A 24474-nucleotide genomic window follows, 5' to 3' on the forward strand; every position below is an offset into this window, starting at 1 on the left:
ACTGCTCCCACCGAGTCCCCTCCTGGTACCTTCATAGCCTTTTTCCTTCTTTCTTCAGGCTATGTCTGGGGAAGACATCACAAGAACAGATGTCATCAAGCTGAGCGGGGAGGGGGGAGTGTCTTAATCTCTTACCTTCACCGATCGAAGCTCTGACAACCTACAGCGGTCTATGCACAAGACCGAATTGTCAGGTGCGAACAATAGCCCCGAGGTGGGATCTACCAGGGAAACGAAGCCAATCTAGGTGTGTGAGGCTGAACACTTATTGTATACACTCTGTGAGCCCAGATGTGCACTGTGCTGTGGCTGACATGGTCCTTCTTGTTCTTTTTTTTTTTTTCTTTTAATTTTTCCCCCCTCCCTCTATTTATATTTTACCTGTATGGTGGTTTTGCATTCATGTGTGTCTGTGCACTGTGTGCATGCAGTACCGCTGGGGGCCAGGTGAGGGCGATGGATTCCCCCGGTACAGAAGTTAAAGATGGTTGCGAGCTGCCATGTAGATGCTGGGAATTGAATCCAGATCCTCTTAGAAGAGCAGTCAGTGCTCTGATTCACTGAGTCATCTTTCCAGCCACTTCCTTATTCCTGAGGGATAAGGAAACTACTAGAGAATCTGTCAAGGATGTAGTTTGAGTTCTGACTCGTGGGAGTGTTTGTTTGGTATACCTAAGTTTCCACTGTGGGTAAGCATCGGCAGCAGAGGTTTTGGAGCAAGGTTAAGATTGTGTGGGTCTTTATGGATGGGAGAAAAACACTGTGGTGAGTTTAATTGTTTACACTTTACCCAGTATCCTGGGAAATAAGACAGGCTTGAATTCTCAGAGCGAGTTAAATAACTTTAAAAAAAAATGTTGTAAAGTTTATATTGAAGTGCTCTTTATAGGTCTTTCCAATCCCACTTAATTTTGGTTAGTGAGTGTGGCCCAAAAGTGCAGTGGCTTTGCTCAAAGGTTACGGGGCCACCACACTCCACCTCACACCGCCTTCTCCTTTTCCCAGCATGCGCCAGGGAGGCTGAGCCGCTGAAGCTGGGTTTCCGTTTTCCTGGGTTTATCTGTCATGGCGTTTCTGTCCTCTCCACCTTGAGGGTTGGGGGAGGGGATTGAATGATGTTTCTCATGCTCAGGTGGGCGGCGGAAGAATGGTGGTCCCTGAATGTGGGGACAGATGAGCTTGGAGAAACAAGTGGCGGGCCTTTCTTTTCCTGTTGACTTACTCCTTTATTCCAGCATGGGATAATAATGAAGTAGATTCTGAGCTTGCTCAAAAGGAGGGTTTTAAATATTATAGGCAGGACAGCATCAATTTACCACTCTCCCTTTCTCTCAACTGTAGCGAAGGAAGAAGACTGGGAATTGAAATGCATAAAATTGGTTGGGTTTTAGAGGCAACAGGGATAAAGGAGGTAGAGGATTTGTGATGGGCAAGTCGAACACATGTTCGCTCTCTGTGGCTGGCAATGGCTACTGCAGAGAATTCCAGAAATGGCTTGATCACATCTTTCAGATTTTAAAGAGAATTCACACTGAATTTTTACTTAAAAGCACTTTTTTTTTTTTAACTTTTTTCTTCCAAATGTTGCCCTTCAGTTCAAATTCATGTAGTCCAAACATCTCTGCAGGCTGGAAGTGGCCCAAAGAAGTCCTGGATGTAATTTCTGGACCCTTTGGTGCTTAGCAACCCAGCAATCACTTAGCAACATCCCGAGGCAGCCAAGCTGTTGCAGGGTTCAGGATGCATTGCCCCATTTCATAGCCCATTTTCTCGGTGGTGAGTGATGAAGGTAAGGATTAAGACCAGGGCTGGGGAAGGGAGCCCCACTTTGGTGAACGTCCAAGTGTGTAGGTGGGTACAGGATGATGTGTGTCCTCCCTCACAGGGCCACACGGTTTCCTCTGAGGACCCCGTAGTGAACATCACACAGAAAATTTTGTGAAAGGCCAAGGAGTCAGCCCCGCATCCAGTTCTCAATGTTGTGCCACAGTTTAAGAGAACACCAAAGCAGTCATTTGAAGGTATCGGGGGCAAATGAAGCAGGGAGGTGTTTCCCCATCCCCCTTTCTTTCTAGAATCCCCTGGTAGACCCAGAGAAGAGATTCCACCTATTCTTGCTCCTAGTGTATACCCTGTGGTCCCTGCATCTCATTACCTTCAGGGTCCTATGAGCATGTCCACCCCAGCTCTGCTGTGGAACTCCGCTAGAATCGGGGAGGTCTCTCCGAATGTCCTACAAAGTGGAATGCCCAGCTGGTTCAGGAAGTACAGGGGACAGAGGATCCAATGCCCATCTTGCGGCACAGAGGTGCAAGGAATGCCGTCGTTTCTCTCTAGAACCATAGCTTTAGATTCTATTAAATAAGTAAAAGCGTGCTGAGGTCGTAGCTTGGTAGGTAGAATGCTTGCCTTGAGTTCAACCCACATAAACTGGGTGCAGTGTATATAGATCTGTAATTCCAGCATTCAGGAGGTAGGGGGCGATAGGATCAGAAGTTCAAAACCACTTTTGCTTACAAAGAAAGTTCAAGGCCAGCCTGGGCTACATGAGACCCGCCTTTGAATGAATGAAAAGCTATTTGGCCCCTTACTGAGGATGCTTGTCAGGATCCACTCTCTAATTTTTGTTTTAGGAAACAGGGCACCAATGAAAATAAAGACGCTACACCGTTTGTCTCTTACTAAACGGACTTTTAAAAAAATGCCTCAGATACCAACCTTGGAAATGTTGACTTCTCAATGATTTAACCATCTGTTCATGTCAGAGAAGCAATGCCACATGGTTAGGAAATGTTACATCTTTTAATATGCCAGTGCCCGGCCAACAAGACAAATACCCAGATTCACCTGGAGGAGGCATGAGATTCTACGCTGTGGCTCTGCCAGGGGCTGTCAGCAGTTGCTAGTCCTGTGGCTTCCATCTGGGCTCTGCACAGTCAAATGTGAGCTGGTGCTTTGAATAAAAGGCAAGCAAACCACATTTTCCTTTGCTGTTTATTTACCATGGAGAGAAACTTCCATTGAATCACCCCCAAGGTGATGCTAAAAAGAACACGGTGGAATGCTGGAATGCCAAGACAGCGGCTGCTTGAGTGGCCAGTGAGGAGAATCCCTCCTAGAAGCAACCCATCACTTGGTAATGCACTCAGTAACACCTTTCAGGTTAACAAATGTAAGAGTTTGGTAAAAATATAAAAAAAAAAAAAAAAAAAAAAGAAAACTGGCCCATCTCAGGATTTTATCACAGTTCATGTTTTTTCCCCTCTTCCTTTTTACAGAAATGTCAAAGAAAAACTTAAATACATTTGAATGAGCTGGCAGGTCAGACTATACTATACAAACATATGCTCCACTCAGCGCATGTCAATACATAAGTTAGAGATGCAAATAAAATCTATCGTCGTTTCAGAGGCTTCTGAGTCACTTCATGGCTTTGGTGTCATCTGAACCCCTCTGCCTGTTTCTGCAGTCAGGTTTCCAAGCATGTATCCTAATTCCTTCTTCTCTAGTAAGTTTCTAGATCAGAAAAATCTCTAGCAAGGCCAGGGGGCAAGAATTCATAGCTCTTAAATGCTAGATTAAGATTCTTACATTCTGATTTTAGTTTTACAGGAGCTTTGAGGGCAGTTTTAAAAACCTTTCGGGAGTGGCAGCCTGTCTGTAAAGATGATTCTGATAAGGAAAGGGGAGGGGATGTCATACAAATGACATGCAAATATACTCTCCGCTTCCTTGTCTGGAGTGGCTTCTCTAGACCAAACAGACTCTCTGCAAACCTGCCTGGTACCGCATCCGTTCTGGAGAGTATTCACCCCACTTGACAGACATCTTCAATGGACAGACACTGATAGCCTTGAATGGCATTAAGCACTCATATGGTGCCTGTGACGATCAAACTTAGTACCTGACTCACACAGTGGTTGTAAGAGCTGAGTCAATGAATGGAATGTATTTAGAAGAAGTTACCTAGTGTGTACCTGAAATTTAAGGATGGTGACGGATGCCACCCCTACTGCACCGTGCCAGGCTGCGGGCTGGGGTAAAAGTTGGAATGGCATGGCATCTTTCCCTATGGAACTCAGAATCACGAGGTGAATGGGCCCCAAATTCCAAGTGCCTATCAGGCTAAGGTAAGACATGAGGCTGGTACATGGGGGACCACACATCTGGCTGGGGAGAGCAGGAATCACGGCTTCAGCGTCTTTTGGAATAGAGGCCCACTGCCGCCAAATGTGGCTTCTCAAGAGAAGTCATATCCAGCCGAGGGGCACAGGCCTGTTCGTTGTCAAGCAGAAGGCTGGCCAGGTCAAGGCCAGCTGGGACACGTTAGTGAGACCCTGTCTCAAAAATATCAAAGGGTGGCAGAGGGCACCGCCCAGTGGTAGTTCACTCATTTAGTGTGCAAGAGGCCTTAGGGTCACTGTCCAGTACCAAATAAAATAAAACTTCTCAATTTGTAAGCTCCGACAACAGATGTCACTTAAACTAAACAGACATTTGAGATTTTTATCTCAAATACAACAACAAAAACCCAAACCACCAAAAAACCCAAAAGCAGTGGACACAAAAACTAAACAAATGTTTTCTGGGCTAAAAGCCCGTGCAGGTGGATGCTTCCTGAGAGCGTGAATCAACGACTTCTTGACACATTGGCTGTATAAACCCCAACTTCTTTTGTGGGGCGGGGCAGCCTGAAGAGATGTGAACAGAGATGACTCCATCTTTAATTCTTGGCTCCCCCACAAAATGAACAGTTTATGCAGCACAGTTTATCCAAAGGTGGGTGTTCTCGGGGCAAGAACGGAATGGTCCAGACTATTGCTTTAGTGACGGGGGGCACAGACAGGGCCCCTGTGACTAGGGGTGAGACAGCTGCGCTTTGCCAGAGGACACAAGGACACTGTAGAGCCCAGGTAATTGAAGAGTTGAACACAATTTATTTTATGCTTAAATTATTTGTCTAGGGTATCCAGCGTCTGCTTCTCTCATACATGTCATTTAGAGCTAGGTGTCCATCGAGGCCGATTTCAAGGGAAGATAATGAATGTAGGAACCTCACCGAAACCCAAAGAAAAATGCCCTATAAAACGCAGCCTTACTAACCTAATAGGACACTGCTGGGTGGTTACAAGTGATCGGCTTACTGAAAGGGATCTACATCTCAGAGCCAGTACACAATACAGTGATTTTTTTTTTTTTTTTTTTACAGTGTGCTGCCATTCTCCTAGATACAGGTTTCCGGTCAGTCCATTTTTAAATACCCACAGCTGGGGCCTCTTGTGAGCACCATCCACCTCTACAGTGGCAAGCATTTCCCCCTGTAAGCACTAACAGCTCCCCACCTCCCACCCCCAAGCAACTACTGTATAGTTTTATGTGGTGTTTTTTTTTTTTCTTTTTTTTTTTCTTTTTTGGTCATTTCATTGAAAAATTGGCAATAGCAACAAATATTAGATGAAGGGCTTTGTGTTTACAGATAAAATCTCCTGTGTTGCAGGAGACTGTAGTGTTTGCAAAATTGGAAAAGGTTTAATCAAAATAAGGTGATATGCATGCATCAAAATATTAGTATTCTGAAGAAAAAAAATTTTTTTTCACAGAACTACAGAATTCCTCATTTTGGGAATTATTTAAATTTGCAGCAGTTTTTTTTTTAAAGATTTGCATTTTCTTTTTAAAATCAAGCTAGCAGTTTTGCGTGTACAAACATTGTAATTGCTAATATACAAGAATCAGTGAAGAGTCCTCCCACACCCCAGAACCTCCTCCTTGTCCAGGGTGAAGTCACTTGGGACTCCTATTGTTAGATGCGTTTGTGATACCTTGTTTGTGTTCTATGAGGCAGGTACCTATCAACATTTATTCTATTTTTTTTCTGTTAGAATTTACAGTGTTATTATTTACAGCAAAACTATTGGTGTTTTTTTTTTCTTCAATTTTTTTTCTTTAAAAAAAGAAACAAATAGTGTTTATACCCTGACAGTTTGGGTCCAAGAAAAATAAGGCGAGCTGTTGTGGATTTAGTAATTTTAGAGTTTCTTCCTGGTTTGATCATCCCATCTTCTGTCCTTCCCGGTGCACAGTTTTTTTTTTCTTCTTCCTTGAAAATGACACCAAATTACTCGAGATCAAGTCTGAACAACATGGCTTCTTGTGTCTTACAGTACACATGTGTCAATCCTGGGAATGAGAGTGAGTTTCCATGCTCTGTAAAATGGCTCATGCTAAATAAAAAATGTGAGTAATTTTCTTCTTCTTCTTTTTTCCTTTTGCATTAAAAAAAAAAAAATCATGTCCTTGATGTGTGGAAGCAGCAGACCCGCACTCCCTTCTTGGTAAATATTTTCCTTCCGGCTGATTCTCTGGTGAATTGCTCAATACTGGCAGTACGAACACGTGGTCCTGTGGAAAGTGAAACGGTAGGCAGTGAGTTTAGTTTTCATTTCATTTCATTTCATTTTTTTTGTTGTTTTTTTTGAGACAGGGTCTCATGCAGCCTAGGTTGGCCTCGAACTTGCTAAGTAACCTAGGATGACCTTGAACTCTTGATCATCCTGCCCCATCCTGTCCTAATCACAGTACCTACGTTATGTGGTGTGGGGTCCGAAACCTGAGCCTACCTGCATGGTAGTCAAGTCCATCACCAACGGAGACACGTTCCTCACTCTATTTTTGTATATAGAGGAGAACTCATCTAGGACTTCCTTGCTGTCCATCATAAAGGGTCCAGAGAACAAGGGCGCAGTTCCTGTTCGTAGGGTGGGGTTAAGCTGCCTGGACAACAACTCAGAGGACCAGACTCTAGACCATAGGCTCCCAAACTGCTGCAACCCACACAGGGGTCGAATATCAAGTATTTACATTACGGTTCATAACAGTAGCAAAATTACAGTTCTGAAGTAACAACAAAATGGTTGGGGCCGGGGTGGGGTGGTCACCACAACATGAGGAACTGTATTAAAGGGCCGCAGCGTTAGGAAGGTTGAGAGCCACCGTCCAAGGGTATCTCAGGAAACACTCAGAAGTCAAGGTGAGAAGCTGACGGGCTGGAATTCCAGCACCAGGTAGTAAGGAGTGTAAGCAAAAACCTGTTTGCTCACAAAAAACAGCCAACTCTCTTCTGCGGCTCACAGAGAGCCTTTAGAATCCATCTGCCTTCTGCCAGGAACAGAGGTGTCCTGGTGACCTTGAGCTTGTTTACCCAGACTTGTTTCTTTCTCTCTGGGTGGATCACCCATGACATCCTGCCCTGTGTAAACACCCTCAACAACTCTTCCCCCGGCTGTCTCCCGTTCTGGGTCTGGCTGCCTTTTTCGTGTGCCTTGGCTACTGACCTCCCTGGCCCAGGTCACCCGAGATCAGAGCCAAGAACACCAAAGTACCCACTCCTCTGAGATTTCAACACTTGCTCTGCTCTGGGAAGGAAACTGTCTGGCTTCAGTAGCTCCGATTACAGAGGGTAGGCAAACCCTGTCCATCAGGATTCTCACACCTCGGTTTCTGTCATTAAATCCGTATCTTCCAGGCACCAGGCTGCTTACATGGCTCTGGGATCACATCACCCTCTTCACCCAGGGAGAGGGAGTTCCCAGCACTATTCTATAAACTTGCCCTTGTGTGTCCCAGCTTCATCAGTATGGAAAGTTTTAATGTACCATACTTCTATGATGTAGAGTTTAATAATCTCTAGTAAGTGTCAATAAACAAGAGACCACTAAAAAACTGAGTGAACTCCCATCTGTTTGCTTTACATTTTTTAATAACCAACTTATCTTCCCAAGTTAATTTTGGATTAAAAATACAAAACAAAGCCTTTGTTTTCTCAATATAAGCCAACATTGTCTCTCTAGATAGAGTGGGTTTGTTTTTACTACTTTTTAAAATTCAGTTAGTTATGTCCTTCTGTACTGTGGGTATTTTTTTTTTTTTTTAAGCAGTAGTTAACCTTCAAGTCTTTCTGGTTCTCAGGCAGCCAGAATGTGGGTTCCAACCCCATGGGTATAGGAATGCTAGTGGATGGATAACCCTGTATACAAACATCTTATACCAAGGGCAGTGTCAAAGAGGATGAGAACCCTGGCTAAGCAATTAGAAAATGAACTGTGGTGAGAGCGCCCTCTAGTGGCTGGGATGTTGTGAGGCCAGAAGCCATGGCGATGACAGCAGAAATAGAATTGGGAATCCCCACCTCCTCCAACCCCCCAGTGTAGAAAACGAAGGGAAAGGACTTAAGACACATTCAGAGGAGGGGCATTTCCATGGGTTTGGCCTATCCTTTCATATATGAACGTGGGAGAAATTTGCAGCCATGCCCATGCTTTTAGATTAACTTATTTTCATTGTAAGAAACATTTTAACGGATGCTTAGAGACCACAGCTCCAGGTCCAGTATAGGCTTGGGGGCAGAACTCAGAGTCCCTTTAGAGGCCTCTGGAAATACTCAGGTTTTTTTTAAATTTTTTTCCACACCTGTAGCCCTCATCAATCCAGCCCAGTGCACAACTGGGAACTTATTTCCCAATATCCTCCACTGAAGTCACATTCTCCCACTGTTCTCAAACTGGGCTGTGCGGTGGGATTTAATAAGTCCCAGTGCCCAGTCCACACCTACAGGGGACGGTGTTGAGAACAACCCCCCAACAGTATTGGATCAAGCCTGAGTGTCAACGATGGGTCCTGGAGGCGGGCTTCCTAAGGTTTAATGTGCACATGGCCATCTGGGGTGACCTACACACGAGGCTTCTGGTTCTAAAGATCAAGGGTAAGCCTAGACTTTGGTTTCTGAGGCCACAGGTGCTGCTGGCACTGCTCCTTGCCTCTAGTCCTACTTAGGGAATACAGGTAGCATGCCCATCAGCTACGCACAGCATTGCACACGATCTTCGGTTGCTCCTCAGCTTCTATCCACTTGGACGTTCCTTCTCTAGTCAACATGGATGGAATTCCTCTCTATCCCTCCAGCTCCTTTTAAATCTGTCTCCTTCAAAGTGCAGACTCCAGGGCTCTAAAGAGACAGATCCTCCTTTGCAGGTGACCTCTCACCTGACAGCTTCCACGGGATCTGCTCTGGGCACACAGAGAACTGCTCTGATCTTCTGTTCACTCCCCACCTATCTCCCCCACCCCTCCTCCTTTTCTCATATGGCTAAATGTTTTCCCTTTTAATCTTTTCTTTTCTTTTTATTATTAAGAAATTTTCTATTCATTTTACATACCAACCACAGGCCCCCCTTTCCTCCCTCCTCCCGCCCCCTTGTGTTATGTTTTAGTTTAACCTGTGTGTGCATATGCATGTAGTACCTTGTACACCATATGTGTGGTGGTCAGTGGTCAACTTGTGGGAGCTGGTTCTGCCCTTCTATCATGTGGGGCCTGGGGACTGAAATTCAGGTTATCAGGTGTCTTAAATTGCTGCGCTAAGACACCGTGACCAAAGCAATTTATAGAGGAGTTTATTGGGGCTTCAAGCTTCAGAGGGTGAGCCCAAGACCGTTATGGCAGGGAGCATGGCAACAGGCAGGCTCTCAGATAGACTGAGAGCTTACATCTTGATCAAGAGCATGAGGCAGAGAGCTAAGTGGGAATGGTGTGGGTTTTGAAGTGTGACACACTTCCTCTGACAAGGCCACACCTCCTAATCCTTCCTAAACAGTTCTATCAATGGGGGACCAAGCCTCCAAATACTAGCTTACAGGGCCATTCTCATTCACGCCTCCACATAGGGAGTGGTGGCAGGCACCTTTTCTTGTGGGCCACCTTGCTGGCTCATATTTCTTTTTTAAAAGCAGTAATTTTCACTATAAAAGGCAACTATAATCTAAAATTAAGGTTTGCTTTTCCTTTAGTTTTTGTTTGGTTTCTTTTTGGAGACCGAGTCTCGCGTAGCCAAGGCTGGCCTTGAACTCTTGATCTTCCTGCCTCTGTCTTCCCAAGTGCTAGAATTAATAGACGTGCACTAGCACACTTAGCTGAAAACTTAGTTTAAAACAGCTCCCAACTCAGAACAGATTTCCTCTTCAACTAATAGCAATAAATGAGGCCTTTTTGCATTGGCTCTTTCCTAGCGGCTTGAGGTAAAAACAGTCAAAGGTTCGGAGTCGGCAGGAAAAAGCAAACACACCAGGAACAGACCGGTGCATATTTTTAAAGCAAAAGAAAAGGCATTTCTTTCGTTTTTACTGAGTGGTTATTACCTATCTGGCACTGTCCTGAAGTGAGTTGCATCAATCCTAATAACGGGGCAGTATGATGTCCCCTCCGGCACAGGTAATTAAAACGGCAAGGGCGTTAGGAAGGGCCAACAGCCACACTCCCTGGCTTCAATTCTGTCTCCGCCAAGTATCAGGAAAACAGACAGAAAACTGTCTGTACCTTGGATACATTCTGGGAAAAGGTCCCAGAGACAGGGGCCGGATGTGGGATGAACTGCCTCAGTCTGTGAAAGGGAGAGGGGTGGCCATCACCTCCTCTGGCTTTGTCTGGGTCTCTGCTTCATTCCTTGGTAAAAAAGGAACAGACACCCGAGGCTTTACTGACTGCCTCAGTTTACTTGTGGGAACCACTGATAGTGAATGTAGTAAACCACCTTCACCTGGGGAGGGGGGGGCTGGGTGGCTCGGCGGCTGCTGTGACTTCTGCTGGCTGCCACCGTTATGCCTGCCTTGGCAAGCTGCTCGTCTTGTTTCCTGCCTGCTTCTCCTAATACTTTTATAACAGTGCCTTCTAATGGAGGGCTTCTAGGGGCTCAGCAGCCACGGCTATGAAGCAGTTTACACGTCTGAACGGACTGGATTCTAAAACAGCTCTGAGACCTGTTACCCTTATCCTTCTACAGGGGGTTGTTGTTGCTCCTCCAGGCTTCATTTCAACCACTCCCTGTTCCATCAAGGAAATGACAACATACATTAGGTAACCTGACCAAACCCATATAGTTGGTAAACTACTTGGTGCCACCCCCTGTGCCACCAACGGCCACAATGAATGACTGCCATTGGGAATCACTGATCGCCACTGTCCCCTAAACCTTGCGATAGTCCTGCCTCAGATGCTACAGAACTAGGGTGACCTGCATGCACTTCCCAGCTCTCAGGGAAGGATACATGAGTATGTGAGTATGCTGCTGGGGACCGAATCCAGACAGAGCCTTGTGCATGCTGGGTAAGTACTCTACCACTGAGCCTAGCGCTGAGTGGTTAGGCTCTTGCAAGGTTTGGGTTAGCCTGGACTACAAAATAAGAGCTCTCCAAAGGCCACGGGCTATGCAAGTCAGCTCAGTGGTGGAGCTGTTGCCTTGCACATCGAATCACTTCCTTTTGGCTTTAGGGTGAAGACCAGAATCCCCACAGATGAGTAACTCGGGTTCATTAAAGCTCAGCTGACTTGCGTCTTTGGGGACCCTCCCATCCCTGCCAGGTCAGGTCTACAGTGAGCCCCAAGGATGAGCATCTGGCGGTAGCCTGTTAGGGTTCTTTCCTAGTTCTACCACTTTTATAGGACTGTGGGCAATCTTCTTAACCTCTTAGGGCCTGTTCCTTGTGTTAACTGGGGATGCCAATGGCACTGATCCAAGAGGGGAGGCTGGGAGAACTGAAGAGCCACACAGAAACACACAGAGAATTCTGTTTCCAGAACATCTGGGGCTCCTCTTCTTTTTCAATCTCATCAATGGTCACAACATGACGAAGGGCTCCCACCCAGAGTCCACAGCATGAGTTTAGTGCAGCAGGCATCATGGGATTGCTAAGTCCACTGTGCGCCTCACAGAAGGCCAAGGAAAGATACCGTAGAGCAAATACTGAGAGGACATTTGTCGGGCAGAACGAAGGATCTACCTGGGAGGGTGGAGATGGAGCTCAGACGTAAATCGCCTCTCTGACATGCATGAAGCCCTGGGTTTGATTCCCAATACTGCATAAACTGCGCATGGCATGCTGCTGGACTGGAATCTAAGCAGTCGGGAGGGGGAGGCAGGAGGATCAGGAGTTTAGGGTCATCCTCAGGTACGTAGGAAGTACAAGTCCTGCCTAGGCTCCAAAAGACCCCATCTCAAAAATATAACTCTATCTGAGCCTTAGATACCTTAAATGAGATTATTTCCCAATTCCTTATTTCTGCACGCAAATATCAGGGTTCTTTGTTGGCAGGGGAAGACAGATAAGAAAAGGAGACTAGAATTCTCACTCTTTGTCAATTTGACCCAGGGGACTGAAAGGACAGAGAGAAGACGCCCCGAGGACACAACTTTCCAAAACTGTTTTCTCAGACCCAAATTATCTTTCTGATTGTATCTGTATTTAAAAAAAAGAACAATGTGAAATCCAGAAATATAATGTTAAGGGAAACAAAGTCCAAACAAATATAAACACAGCTCACTTATTAAATATTTAACTTCTAAAAAGCCTAGATGACTCAACCTCTTAATTGTGTTTAGGTTTACAAAAAAAGTTGATGTATCAGATTCTATTTTTTTAACTCAGATTTGGTGACAGTTCTGTATTAACCCAAACTCCTGGGGTTGAACACAGTCCATTGGAACTGGCTTGACAATCTTCCCACTGGAAATGGCTGCTGCCTGTTAATGGGGAGCCTCATGGTAAGAGAATAGGAGCCTTGAATGATATTTTTATCTGTTCCTGCAGATGCCATATACACATGGAGGATTTTTGTAGACCCAGTGTGCATATGTGAATGTACATATACATGTGTAGATACACATACACATATACATATATACACATACACATAGACATCTATATTCATATGCAGAAAAAGAGCAGGGATGACTTCATAGTTTGTCCCAGTGGAAAAAAAGAGAAAGATGTGTGTCACCTATTTAGGGAATCTAGAAAATTCTCGAGACTTTTAAGTTTCACTGTTGACATAAGTACATCTCCCACCTGGACTGACGTCACTGTCACTAGTGGGTCTTTTTCTCCACATTCCGAATTTCTTTCTTCGTCTTCACTTTATAGCCTTCCCCCTGCTAAAGGAGAGCACATGTTACGTTTCTGCGGAGGAAGAGTTTGGGAGCAGTTCCCACGCTGGACCCCCGAGGCTGCAGGAGGAAGGAGAAGTGGTGAGGCCCACGGGACATCCTCAGACACAGACTATCTGCTTGGCTCGCCTGCACAGACCAGCGCACCACGCCCACAGCATGCCACAGCACATTGAAGGTAACCGCAACAGAATGAGGCGTCATAGCACAGAGGGTTAATGATTCCAGAGAGCCGCCAGCCCGTTTCCTAAGGGCTGGAAGAAATCGTCATTGATATTCACAAGGCACCTGAACCCCAACTGTTAGAATTGTAGTCGATGATTTTTGTCAGCCAGCAAAACCATAACTAGTCTGTTGTAGTATGACGGGGACTTCTTAAACAAGCACCAAGCCAGAATTAAACGCCAGGGCTGGTCCGACTGCTTCTCTTTATTTAGTTTCTGGAATTACCAACACTGTCCCCTCTCCACCATGGTCCAAGACAGCACCAATTTCTACAGATTGGGACTGTCTTTCCTGGCTATCAGGTGCACACTTCTCTGAGAGCCAGGCACATTTAGTTTTTCCTTCAACAGAAAGCATGGTGGGGAGGGGGAGGGGTCTTTATTCCTTTCTCCCCTGGTCCTCAGTACTTTTCAGTTTGCTTTTTTTTTTTTGTATGTAAACATAATATTTAATACTTAACTTCCTACCTTTAAATATGATAAAGATTTGGGAAACTGCAAAGCGTAATGACAAGAGGTTGTCTTTGGCAGGAAAGGGTTCATTGGGTCAGCCACACTCACAGTTCCAAGTTGGTTCTGTGTTAGCACGTTGGACATGGGGCTGCACAAAGCATGATGTGACGGCGAAGTTTAGATTTTTCTACAGAATATGATGGGCAGGAAAGTTGGGAGCCAAACTCTGTTACCCTGACAGTGTTCTCCTCCCTCCGTGTCCTAGACAGGCACCGACTGAAGGCCAAGTGTGGACCCTCTCAAGGGGGCTGCTGATGGTCACGGATTCTACCTTCTCTTTCCCCTTCCAGCTGGAACATTTTGTCTCTAACAAATGAACTTATCTCTGTGATGATTCTGACCACAGTAAGTACGTCACATTCAGATGTGGCATGAAGAAACGTGGTTGGTTGCACCCTGTACAAAGCCTATGTCAGAAGACGCCAACCCAGCATTCCAAGCTTCCACACTGTAGCAGTCACTCTGTTAGTAAGGCTTCCCAGGGGACTCACAGAAGATGCTACCCTCTACTTCCTCCTTGGCAACCACGCTACATTACCACTTCATCCTGCTTTCTCTCCTGTGGGCCAATCCGTCTTATTACTTTCCGAGTGATCTGTTGGAAGCAACAGAGAGATGTAGGGACTATTCTGTGTCACGAGGGGGCGCTATAACCTATCGCAAACAGTGGTGTTTCTCATGCAGAGCATTTCAACTCCAGAAGCATGAAATCTCAATGGTGATTACTTTTCTGGTGATGAGGTTGCCTTCTTCATCAGTAAACTGTTCTTCTGTGACAGATTCACCAGGGATGGTTTTGGCTTCCTCCCCCTAAAGGATGTGGCAGAGAGATGAGAGGGAAGAGTGTGGGTGGGTATCGATCCAGGTCCACAGCACACCACACGGCATACCACACAGGCTCTGGAACTGCAGAGAAGTCACAGACTGCGTTTCCCTCTCCAGAGAAAGAGAAGATTGACTTCATAGCTGGTTAGCAAACGGTTCACAACCCTCGATCTTACACCTCAAGCATGTATTCAGGCATGTATGGTAGTTGGCAGCAAATTCCAAAAAAATCCATAAGTTTAAGATGCAGTTAGCCACAGAGAAGCCAAGAGGCTTCATTGGTTGAAACAAATATTAGTCAATCATTAGTAGTAAGAATAGAGAACCCACTCAAGCACAGCACTACGTCATCAGTCACACCGTAGGTTGAGGGATTTTATGGAGAGAGCTCTATCTAATTTGAGTAGAGACAGTTTCTGAGCTGAGAAGATACTTAAGAAATCATGTACTAAGGGCAAAACACTTTAAAAAATGATGATGAGAAAAGTTCAGGATAGAGAAAGTCTTATTTGCAGGGGAGGGGAGGGGAGGGGAGGGGGTGCTGACATTTTCACAGATTGTACGTGAGAGTAACTGGGGTGGTGTGCCAGACCACCCTCACTACCATAGGCCAACCGGGTGGAAAGCTCAGCCGACGTTTCTTGGTATTGATTCTCATTAGTTAACTGCTCTCTAATTTAGAGGGGGAGCTGCCATAGGTCTTCTGAGTTCGCCCTTAGTCCCGCCCGCTTCTGTTCAGTTTCTGTTGACTCAAATGGGGAGGAAAGAGTATAGAGGTTGCACATCCCAACACTCTGAAATGTGCAGCAAGTGTTTCACGGGGGAGCTAGTCTTATTTCCTATGTCTGGTTTCACATATTTGGCACAAATGCCATTTTATTTTAAAGATAAAGGCATAGAGACAGCAAAAGTATCAGTAAAAGGTTATGGGAGGTTTTTCCTGCAGTTAGGGCGTGAATGATGTATTTGAGGTAATTCTTCTGAGCACCCAGCTTTCTGAGTGGTACACAAGGAAAGACCTTAGGAGACTCCAGCAAGACAGAAATCCTCCATAGCTTCTACATCAGCTCTTGCCCTGCCTGAGCTCCTGCGCTGACGGCCTTCAGGACTGGACTGTAATCTGGAATTGTAAGCAAGACATCCTTTCCTTTCCAAGTGGCTTTTGGTTATGATGTTTCACCACAGCAATAGAAACCTTAAGACATATACTCTAAAAGACCTGTTATACATCTCTGTGTGTGCAAGTGTGCATATATAATCTGTGTTGAAAGAGTCTGAAATTTGTGAAGCAGAAGTGATGGACATAATTTTACATCATTTTTGAATTCCTTGGTAATGGGAAAGCATATACACAAACTCTGTGAATTCCACCAAAAATGGTGAAAATGAATACATTTGTATTGCACAGTTTAGATAGGCCAGGCTTACCAAACTTGATGATAGTTTGGCTGTGAGTTGATTTAAAGATTTTACCTTTGTCGTCACTGGATTTGCTAAGCAAATATACTCACAGAACTGAACAACCCAGCTGAGCCCCTGTGGGCATTTGAGACTGCGCGATTATCAAACTATATACAAAAGAATGAATATGGGGATAAATCTTCACTTACAAATGGAAGGGTCCCCATGTGGACATGAAGAGGCCAATCCCTACATCATACTGTCAATGGATTGGCTGTGTGAGCGGAGCTGCTTACACTGTGCCGTGGAATCCTGAACACAGCAATTCCATATGGAGATGCTTCCCAGGCAAAGCTACCAGGTGGGGCTAGAACAGCCCTGCATGGCTCCCAGTGCTGACATGAGGACCCGAGGGCTTCCCGTGGCCCGCAGTGTAACAGGCCAGTGCAGTCCCGTGCTGCTCAGCCTCTGGGTAGCAGGTCAGATTCCCACCCTCTTCTGTGTCACGGGGAAGCCTGAATGGCCAAATGCCTGACTTAGTTTAGCAAAAGACCCTCTTGTATGTCTTCTGTGGGGAAAACCCTTCACCACCAGGTCAAGGGCTGCGCTCTGCTCCCAGAGCTGTTGCTGCCTAGTCGCCTGGTTTTAAAATACACCAGTCCATCTCCAAGCATCCCTCTGGTCATCTGCACAGTGCAGTGGCTTCTGGGTCAATGACCTTTTAGGTCTGAGCCGTCTCACTTTACGGTTTGGATGGCGAAGGTTCTCATGCTATGTCTGCCACACACTGCCACCATCCCTGGACTCTGCTAGACACCCACACACAAACTAAAGAGAAAATAGAGGCGGGACCCTTCCCGCCTGCCGTTGCCATCCCAACAGAAAAATACTGACCAGAAAGCAGCCTCTGTATGTCGGGTTTGTGGAGCTGTAATATCCCGTACAGTTCGGGCTACTTAGCTTTTGGTTTCTCTGTCATAGCGAAAGGCATCGCTCAAAACTGCTCTGTAGTGATTTTACTTTGAGGACGATGCCTCTTCCCAGCTCCAAGACCATCCATCCTCTGATGTTGCTGCTTATTCACTCTCTCTAAGTGGAGCCCAACTTCAAGGGGGTGGGCATTTGGGTAGATTGTAGATTCACATCTCACAAAACCTACAGCCTTCGAGTTTATTTTAGGGTTGTCAACATATGCTCTTAAAAATACATGAAGGCTGTGTATCATTATTCCTATGTTAAGCTCAAATGCCCATGTTACTCAACTCGAATAAAACTGCTTAGAGGTTGACCTGCTGATACATGTCCGGAAGGTCAGGGGACCAAAGGAAGAATCTTCATCAGCCCAGAGGTGTGGCTATTGCTGCGTGGGTCCTCTTTGTTCGCTCCTGCGGGCCTTGTTATGTCTGTATTTTTAGGAGGGTTCAGCTAGCCCTTATATGAGGCAGCTGTGGACAAGATTGGGGTGAAGCAACAGAAGCCTTGCCGCACGTGCAGCATGGAAAACAAGTTGCCTCACGGTACCTTCAATGTTTCTCTAGATGTTTCACTGTATCGTTCATGGGCATGAGCAACGAGACTAGATAAACCCGAGTCCTTGCTCTGCCATCTCAGAGAGCACGTGAGCGGAGACAGCACACCAGAAAACACTCTGTTGACATCACTAAATGGGCGTGCCCGTTAGGATTTCCGCAGAAGTGACTCATGGTGTGGACAGCATCTGAGGCACTCACTCGCCGTCGAGTTGGGGGAAAGCTCAAAACGCAGAAAATCACTTAACGGCCAATGTTTTTAGAATCTTTGAAAATTTGTATTTGAGCAGATCTGACAGTCCCCCTCCCCCCTTTCATCTAGTCTTCATGAAAAAGTACAAAGAAGAGGATTAAGACATGTAGGGAGCTGGGCGGTGGTGGTGCATGCCTTTAATTCGGGTGGATCTCTAAGTTCGAGGGCAGCCTGGTCTACAGAGCTAGTTCCAGGGTGGCCAAGACTTATACAAAGAAACCCTGTCTCAAAAAAATAAAACAAACAAACAAAACTAAAAACAAACAAGAAGAAGAAGAAGAAGAAGAAGAAGAAGAAGAAGAAGAAGAAGAAGAAGAAGAAGAAGAAGAAGAAGAAGAAGAAGAAGAAGAAATAATAATGTAGGGAACCTAGTTAAGGAGCTTCTTAGCTCTTGGCCGAGTCTTGTGACATTGGGATTGCACACCATTGTCATGTCAAGAATTGAAGGTGAGTGGTGGGCTGCAGGGAGGTTCATGTGGACTTTGCCATGCAGAGGTGAGTACTCGCACAGACCATCCTGGGGGAGGTAATGCAGATGGACAATGTTTTCAGCTAGCTGTCTGAAGGTGGAATTTTCATTTCTAGCAAAAACTGCTTCCTAGACTTTGAAATTCAGCTCCATTTTTGGCACGTGTTAGTATAATTAGAACCCGTTTCTAAAGTTTTCCTCTGACTTGTCCTGTGACACACATATCCATGCCAGGTGTGACCTAAAATTCTCAGTCACTGCCCAATAATGAGAAATGTGTTTTCATTTCCAAGACAAGGCAGCGGGAGTCTCCTTGGTGTTCCTCTCTCTTCCTCAGTTAGATTCTGGGGTATTAACTGAGCACTGTGTTCACTATGAACTACCTTCTCACCATACAGAATCCTTGCTTTCCGAGAAAGGCAGGCTACAAATGCCAAGAGTTCTCAGACAGAATCGCAGCTGTCTCGTGGCCAACAGGCCTGCGCAGAACTCACACTAACATACAACACGGCTTTCTTTGGGGCGGTTCTTTGACAAGCTTCCAAACAGAGCGCCAGCTGGTTATCAAACATGCTGAACTTCCCCGAGTGTGCCACAGCCTCCAGACACAGCAGCAACCCGCCGCCGCTTCTACCTGCTGGTACCTTTATAATCACACGCCGGCGGATGACTCGGGTCGTGACCCTCCGCTCCTCCTCGGAACTTGAACCACTCCCACTGGAGCTCAAGTCCTGATAAATGCATTTTTAGTATAATTTTATCATCATATTGAAAACAAAAGACATTCTGAGAAGGGAAATCAAGAAAGAATTATATTTACTTATTTTCTTCCCCCTAAGGAATAGCAAGATACATATTTAAATTTAAGAGAATCCTGAAAAGGGAGAGAGAGAAAATGTTTGAGTAAGATTCAGGCTGCTTTTACAGCTCGTGTGTGTGTGTGTGTGTGTGTGTGTGTGTGTGTGTGTGTGGTAGACACAGCTCAGTAGTAGAGAACTTGCATGTGTAAGGCTTAATAGTTTACTCCCCGGGTCCCGAGAGAGACAGACAGATGAACAGAGAAAGAGAGACACAGTAATTCAGCAATTCAGGAGTCTGAAGAAACTATATGGTGGCAAATAGTTTATCATTCAAGTGGGAAAATACTGTTACTCAGGAAACATTCTTCATCACCATGGTTAATTGCAATGATACAATTATACAAATGAACTCTAATGGTCAGGAAGCCAGGGACTGTGTAGTTGATACCATTAGAAAAAGTTATGTCTGTACTGTGAAAATAGTGTGTGTGGGTGGAGGAACAGGCAGTAGGTAAAATGAGTGTAAAACGGTAGCTGAGTGGGTAACACACTAGGTTACAGTGTTCACCAATAGTCCACTAATAGTCCAAGTAGTTGAAGTGTTAAGGGTCATGTTCATCTTGAGTTCCTATGAAGTCCCACTGGAGAACACGGTTCTCAAAGTAAATCCCAGCCAGTATCTGTGCAAGGAACAGAACTTAAATCACATTCCCTATTGTATTCTTCAAGTTTCACAACAGGACAGCGAGTGAAAATGATTTAAGGAACATATTAGAAAAGTACGCAAAGGTAAGAGGAAGTCAAATTCACAAGAGGACAGAATCACCCAGGACGAGTCCAGGATGAACAGCCTGGGGGAGGCGGAAGGGGAAGTCTGAGTTATTCATACACGGACTGTAAGCCGGCAGAGTCAGAAGCAGGGCACAGGTTAATGCGAACACTAACCGAGGGCTCACATGCCCGTCAGACAGGTGACCCTTGCAAGACCCCCAGAGCGCCCTCACAGACCCCCAGAGCGCCCTCACAGACAGAGGTGGCTGGTGGGACCAGGGTTTCAGCGTCCCCTCTCTCCCCAGAGTCTCAATCTGCTTAGCCTTAGGTGAAGGGGGAGAGCAGTGTAGAACCCCAGGCTTCCTTTTAAGAGAATTCTCTGGAAACCAGGAGAGGACCGAGCTTTGGGAGAACATGTGGGATTTTCCCAGCATTCCTTGCTTCACGGGAAGAGGAAAGAGCAGGGCTTTACCTTGTAACAGCAGGCGGTCATCCGCGTCAACGCCGCACCTGGACTTTTGACCTGCTTTTTCAGGGGACAAAAAGGGGTCTGTGGTCTGAAGTAGACATCAGATGGCCTTGCTGGTTGCTACTGTCCTTAGGCTGGGCCACTGAAGACATGACCGGGGCATCTTGGGATGTCCTGTAAGGTCTAACTCACACTCCCCAGAAACTGTGACTGTCCACAAACGTTCATGGACAGGAAGTCTTTATGCATTGGGTGACTCAATGAGAGGTTTGGTTTCCACTCAGCTGAGATCTACTGAGGCTTACAACCACTGCGGCCTTCTTCATGTCCACATCTGAGTGGCTCTCCAGTGACCCACAACTACACACCCATCTACACACACAGTGTGTCACATGTCTATGCTGGTTTCTAATAACTGGTTGGTTTTCTTCTTCAGGATAAACCTTCCTAGGTAAAAATGTCACATGTTACTGCTTCTCCCTGTTTGTTTGTTTTTTTCAGATTTGTTTTAAAAGGAACATACTTAACTGTATGGCATTTTAAAAGGCAAGATTCCACTCAAACTCATCCTGCTTAAATATACCGAGGAACAAATGAAAAGCAAAAATATGGAACATGACACTTTCTGAGAAGTGGGGGGGGGGGGCGGTCCTCAGAATAGCGTACAAGAAAAAGGAAAGAAGCATTTCAAGTCTTAGTTATTGGTGATGGTAATCATTTGCATAAATGGTCATCTATTGAAATTGTATTTCCTCTCCTTCCCCTTCTAACACTTCAGAAAATGACCACAAGAGTCTGAACAGCGGAAGACAGGTACAGGGTTTGTGGATGGCAGTGGTTGGCTTCTGAGTGCCTGAGCGTTTTTGTAAACTTAAAGCATTGCTTTATAAAATACTGTTTCTTCTCCAAAATGCTGGTCTTAAGTGAACGAGGCATGTCTCAGGGCAGGCCACAGAGCCTGCACGTCAAAGGCAGAGAACTGTTGTTTACTACGTAGTGGACAGGAAGACAGAAGAATAGAAGACAACAGTTTAAAAAAAAAAAGCTGGCAGTGGTGACATACAACTTTAATCCCGGCAGAGGCAGAGGCAGGTGGATCTCTGTGAGTTTGAGGCCAGCCCCTATATCAAAAAGCAGGAACAATGCATTTTAATTTTATTTCATTGGTGAAAGATAATTTCATTAAAAAATACTTTTGTTTTAGATGTTAAAGATAAAAAAAATCTATTAGGTGGTACACAAAAACATATCGTTATAAAGAGCAAACCATTGATTCTATCACATTCAGAGTCTACATGCCGATGATCAACTGAGATATAAAAAGGCTGTTTCTAAGTACAAACTTAGGCCTGCCGTTGAGTTGCCTTATCTTGGAAATTGCATCTTTTCAATTTTTCAACTACACTGAGACGTTAGTCGCTACAGAATAGTATGTATTGATGGGTCCGATACTATAGTTTTAAACTCTATGAAAGAACCAGAAAGTGTGTAAATTACTCCCCTTTCCCCTAAGAACGAAGGCTGGATTTGCAATCAGGGAACCTTAATCGCAGGCAGAATTGGTACTGGACCCAAAAACCTAATGTCTCTTTGCTTCTCTTCATCCTTGGCAATGGCCGGAGATACTTTTATTTCCTTGATGACTGAAGGTGCTAACCCACGGTGTACATCCTCCCCAGGGCTTTCTTTGGTGGCCACCCCCATCCCCATCATCATTTAGAAATCATAAAGAACCTTGCGTCCAATGCTACAGGACTAGTAGTAACCGCGGGTGTTTGCAATAATGAGAGCATGCTGATTGTGTGGATGACCTACCTTAGGCTCTGACCCGCTGGACCCCTCTTCTTCGTGGAGGTTGAGCCTGGCCTTGCCGTCAGCAGAAGTCCTAGTCATCTTTTTCATGCTGACAGGCACGCAGGGTTTAGGTGCGTCTTCTATGACAAACTTGCTGGTGTCTTCCAGAGATTTCTGATAGGCTGCGAGGGGTGACGCTGGTTCCTCAGTGCGACCAGAGCCGTGTAGTTTTGGTTTCAGGTTCTCCTTAATGCTCTGTTTTCCTATATCATTTTGAGATTCCGGAAAGTAGGACTTTGCCTTTGCTTCTGGAGTGACTTCTGCATGATTTCCATTTGCTTCAAATTTCCCAGGCTCTCCTTTGAGATATGAGGTAATGGAATCTCGAACCTGATCAGAGCTGTAAAAGACACAATATGCAAAATCATCATGGTGATATGTGACTGCACATGGCTTCAGGATGTCGTTTCAGGACCCAGGTTGTCAAACTACTTCTTTTTAAAAAATTTTTAAATTTATTTTTATTTTATTGGTGTTTTGCCTATATGCATGTATGTATGAGAGTGTTGGATCCTGGAGTTACAGACTTCGTGAGCTGCCGTATGGGTGCTGGGAATTGAACCTGGGTCCCCTGAAAGAGCAGTCAGAGCTCTTAACCACTGAGCCATCTCTCCAGCCCTGCCAAACTACTTCTAAAGGCATAAAATAGGCATGAAAATGTTAGTGAGTGAGTGGATTTAAAATGTGAGGGCCCATCACAGGTGGGCCAGTGAGGTATGCCAGGCTGTAGGCATCCTCAATACCCCAGCTCCCAACATGGCTAAGTAGACTGTCACTTTAAAAATAATCATTTTCCATAGCTATATTTTACACCTTAAAAAGTGTTGATGGACATATAATTCTAACCTCACCAATTTTAAAGGGAAGGCTAGTGTGAGACACTATTATGTCTATTAGTAGAGACACACTAATTAAAAACAAACTCCAGGCCTGGTGGTGCATGCCTTTAATCCCAGCACTCAGGAGGCAGAGGCAAGCAAATCTCTGAGTTTGAGGCCAGCTTTGAGTTCCAGGACTGTTATACAGAGAAACTCTCTGTTGAAAAACAAATAAAAGAAAGAAAAAAAAAACTACAACCAAAACCAATTACTTCCTGAAAAAAATAAAAAGGAATTTCTGAGTGGAAGTTGCATTTTCAGGAATCCTGACTTGAATTCATTTTAAGTTTTCATCTGTGTGTATGTTTGCCACACTTTGTCAACCAAGATGCCCTTATTGATCCCCTCTGTCCACTCCAGCCTCAACTACCTTCACTGACCAACATGGCTTCTGTTTACCACGGGGACACCCTTCATAACTGAGTCTTTTTTGAATGACTTTTAAACTTTTACTAGGTTCAACATAAACCACTGGTTTTATTTTGTAGCTCACACTACAAACTTTTAGTCATTTTTAGTGTTGTGCTCATGTCCCAGAAAAGGCAGTGACTAGGACATTACCCTTCATGTTAATGTGGAAGAGTGGACACAGATGCTCGCTTATCCTGTGTGTTACAAGAAGAATCTACTGGAGGCTGGAGAGATGGCTCAGTAATTAAGAGCACTGGCTGCTCTTCCAAAGGACCAGGATTCAATTCCCAGCACCCACATGGCTGCTCACAATTGTCTATAACTCCAGTCACAGGGGAATCTGCATCCTCACACAGACATGCATGCAGGCAAAACCCTAGTGTACATTAAGCGGGGGGAAAAAGAATCTACTACTGTGAAGATCGGACAACACAGTGTTTATGTCCTACTCCACATGGTTTATCTATCTCACTTTCCTTGCTCCTGATGCTTACACCAGGGGTATCACTATGTAAAGTCCCTGGAGGTCACTATTATTTTCTTACTTTCCAGGCGCAGGAAGATGCAGTATATTTTCTGTATATCCAAGGGCAGGGTCTCTATTCAACAAGTTTGGCCAGTTCAATAGCAATGCACAGCTTTCCTAGACTATGTGTTTTCTGATGATCAGCTGTAGACTCTGCCATCCTAGGGGAACATGGGGTTGGATGTGGATGTGCTCTGTCTTCTCTGCAGTCGCTAATAGAGACAAGTTATTGATGCTTTCAAGAGAGGTTTTGTGATCTCTGATATGCCTCGTTTTGGAGTTGTGATTGGAACACAAAGTTGAACAGCAAAATGAAACACATGTGGTTAGGAAGTTAAGATTGTCTTGCGTGCAACTGGGGCTTATCACCAGTTACCATTAAAGTAAATTTATTTCTATTTCAGTCTGATGTGTTACTAGAGGTTACTGTCTATCTCAGTCATCTGGTAGGGAAGCGGCTTTTCTTGTTTGGTCTACAAACCTGCTTGAGGGCCACAGTATTATAAAGATGATAAAAACAACCTTCTTAGAATTTAGAAATTCAACCAAGTGGTGAG

At 45.1% G+C, this 24474-nt stretch overlaps 1 protein-coding gene across 32 annotated transcripts in view; it reads right to left on the minus strand.

Annotated features, from left to right (window-relative positions):
• Positions 1-4917: 4917 nt before the first annotated feature.
• Ank3 (ankyrin 3) overlaps positions 4918-24474 on the minus strand; it is a 612404-nt gene continuing 592847 nt past the window's right edge. For 27 of the 32 annotated variants that reach the window (XM_076557014.1, XM_076557037.1, XM_076557040.1 and 24 more), the window contains 3 exons: positions 22064-22442; positions 12897-12982; positions 4918-6402 (listed from right to left, as the gene is read on the minus strand). In XM_076557014.1, coding sequence (XP_076413129.1) covers positions 12917-12982; positions 22064-22442 — 445 coding nt within the window. In that variant the 3' untranslated portion in view covers positions 4918-6402; positions 12897-12916. Of the gene's footprint in view, positions 6403-12896; positions 12983-14269; positions 14327-14457; positions 14542-18852; positions 18940-20251; positions 20303-22063; positions 22443-24474 lie in introns of all 32 variants that reach the window. The other 5 variants (XM_076557039.1, XM_076557028.1, XM_076557033.1 and 2 more) reach the window with 2 other exon arrangements.

The sequence above is a fragment of the Peromyscus maniculatus genome, chromosome 21, assembly GCF_049852395.1.
Source record: "Peromyscus maniculatus bairdii isolate BWxNUB_F1_BW_parent chromosome 21, HU_Pman_BW_mat_3.1, whole genome shotgun sequence".
NCBI classification, from domain to species: Eukaryota; Metazoa; Chordata; class Mammalia; order Rodentia; family Cricetidae; genus Peromyscus; species Peromyscus maniculatus.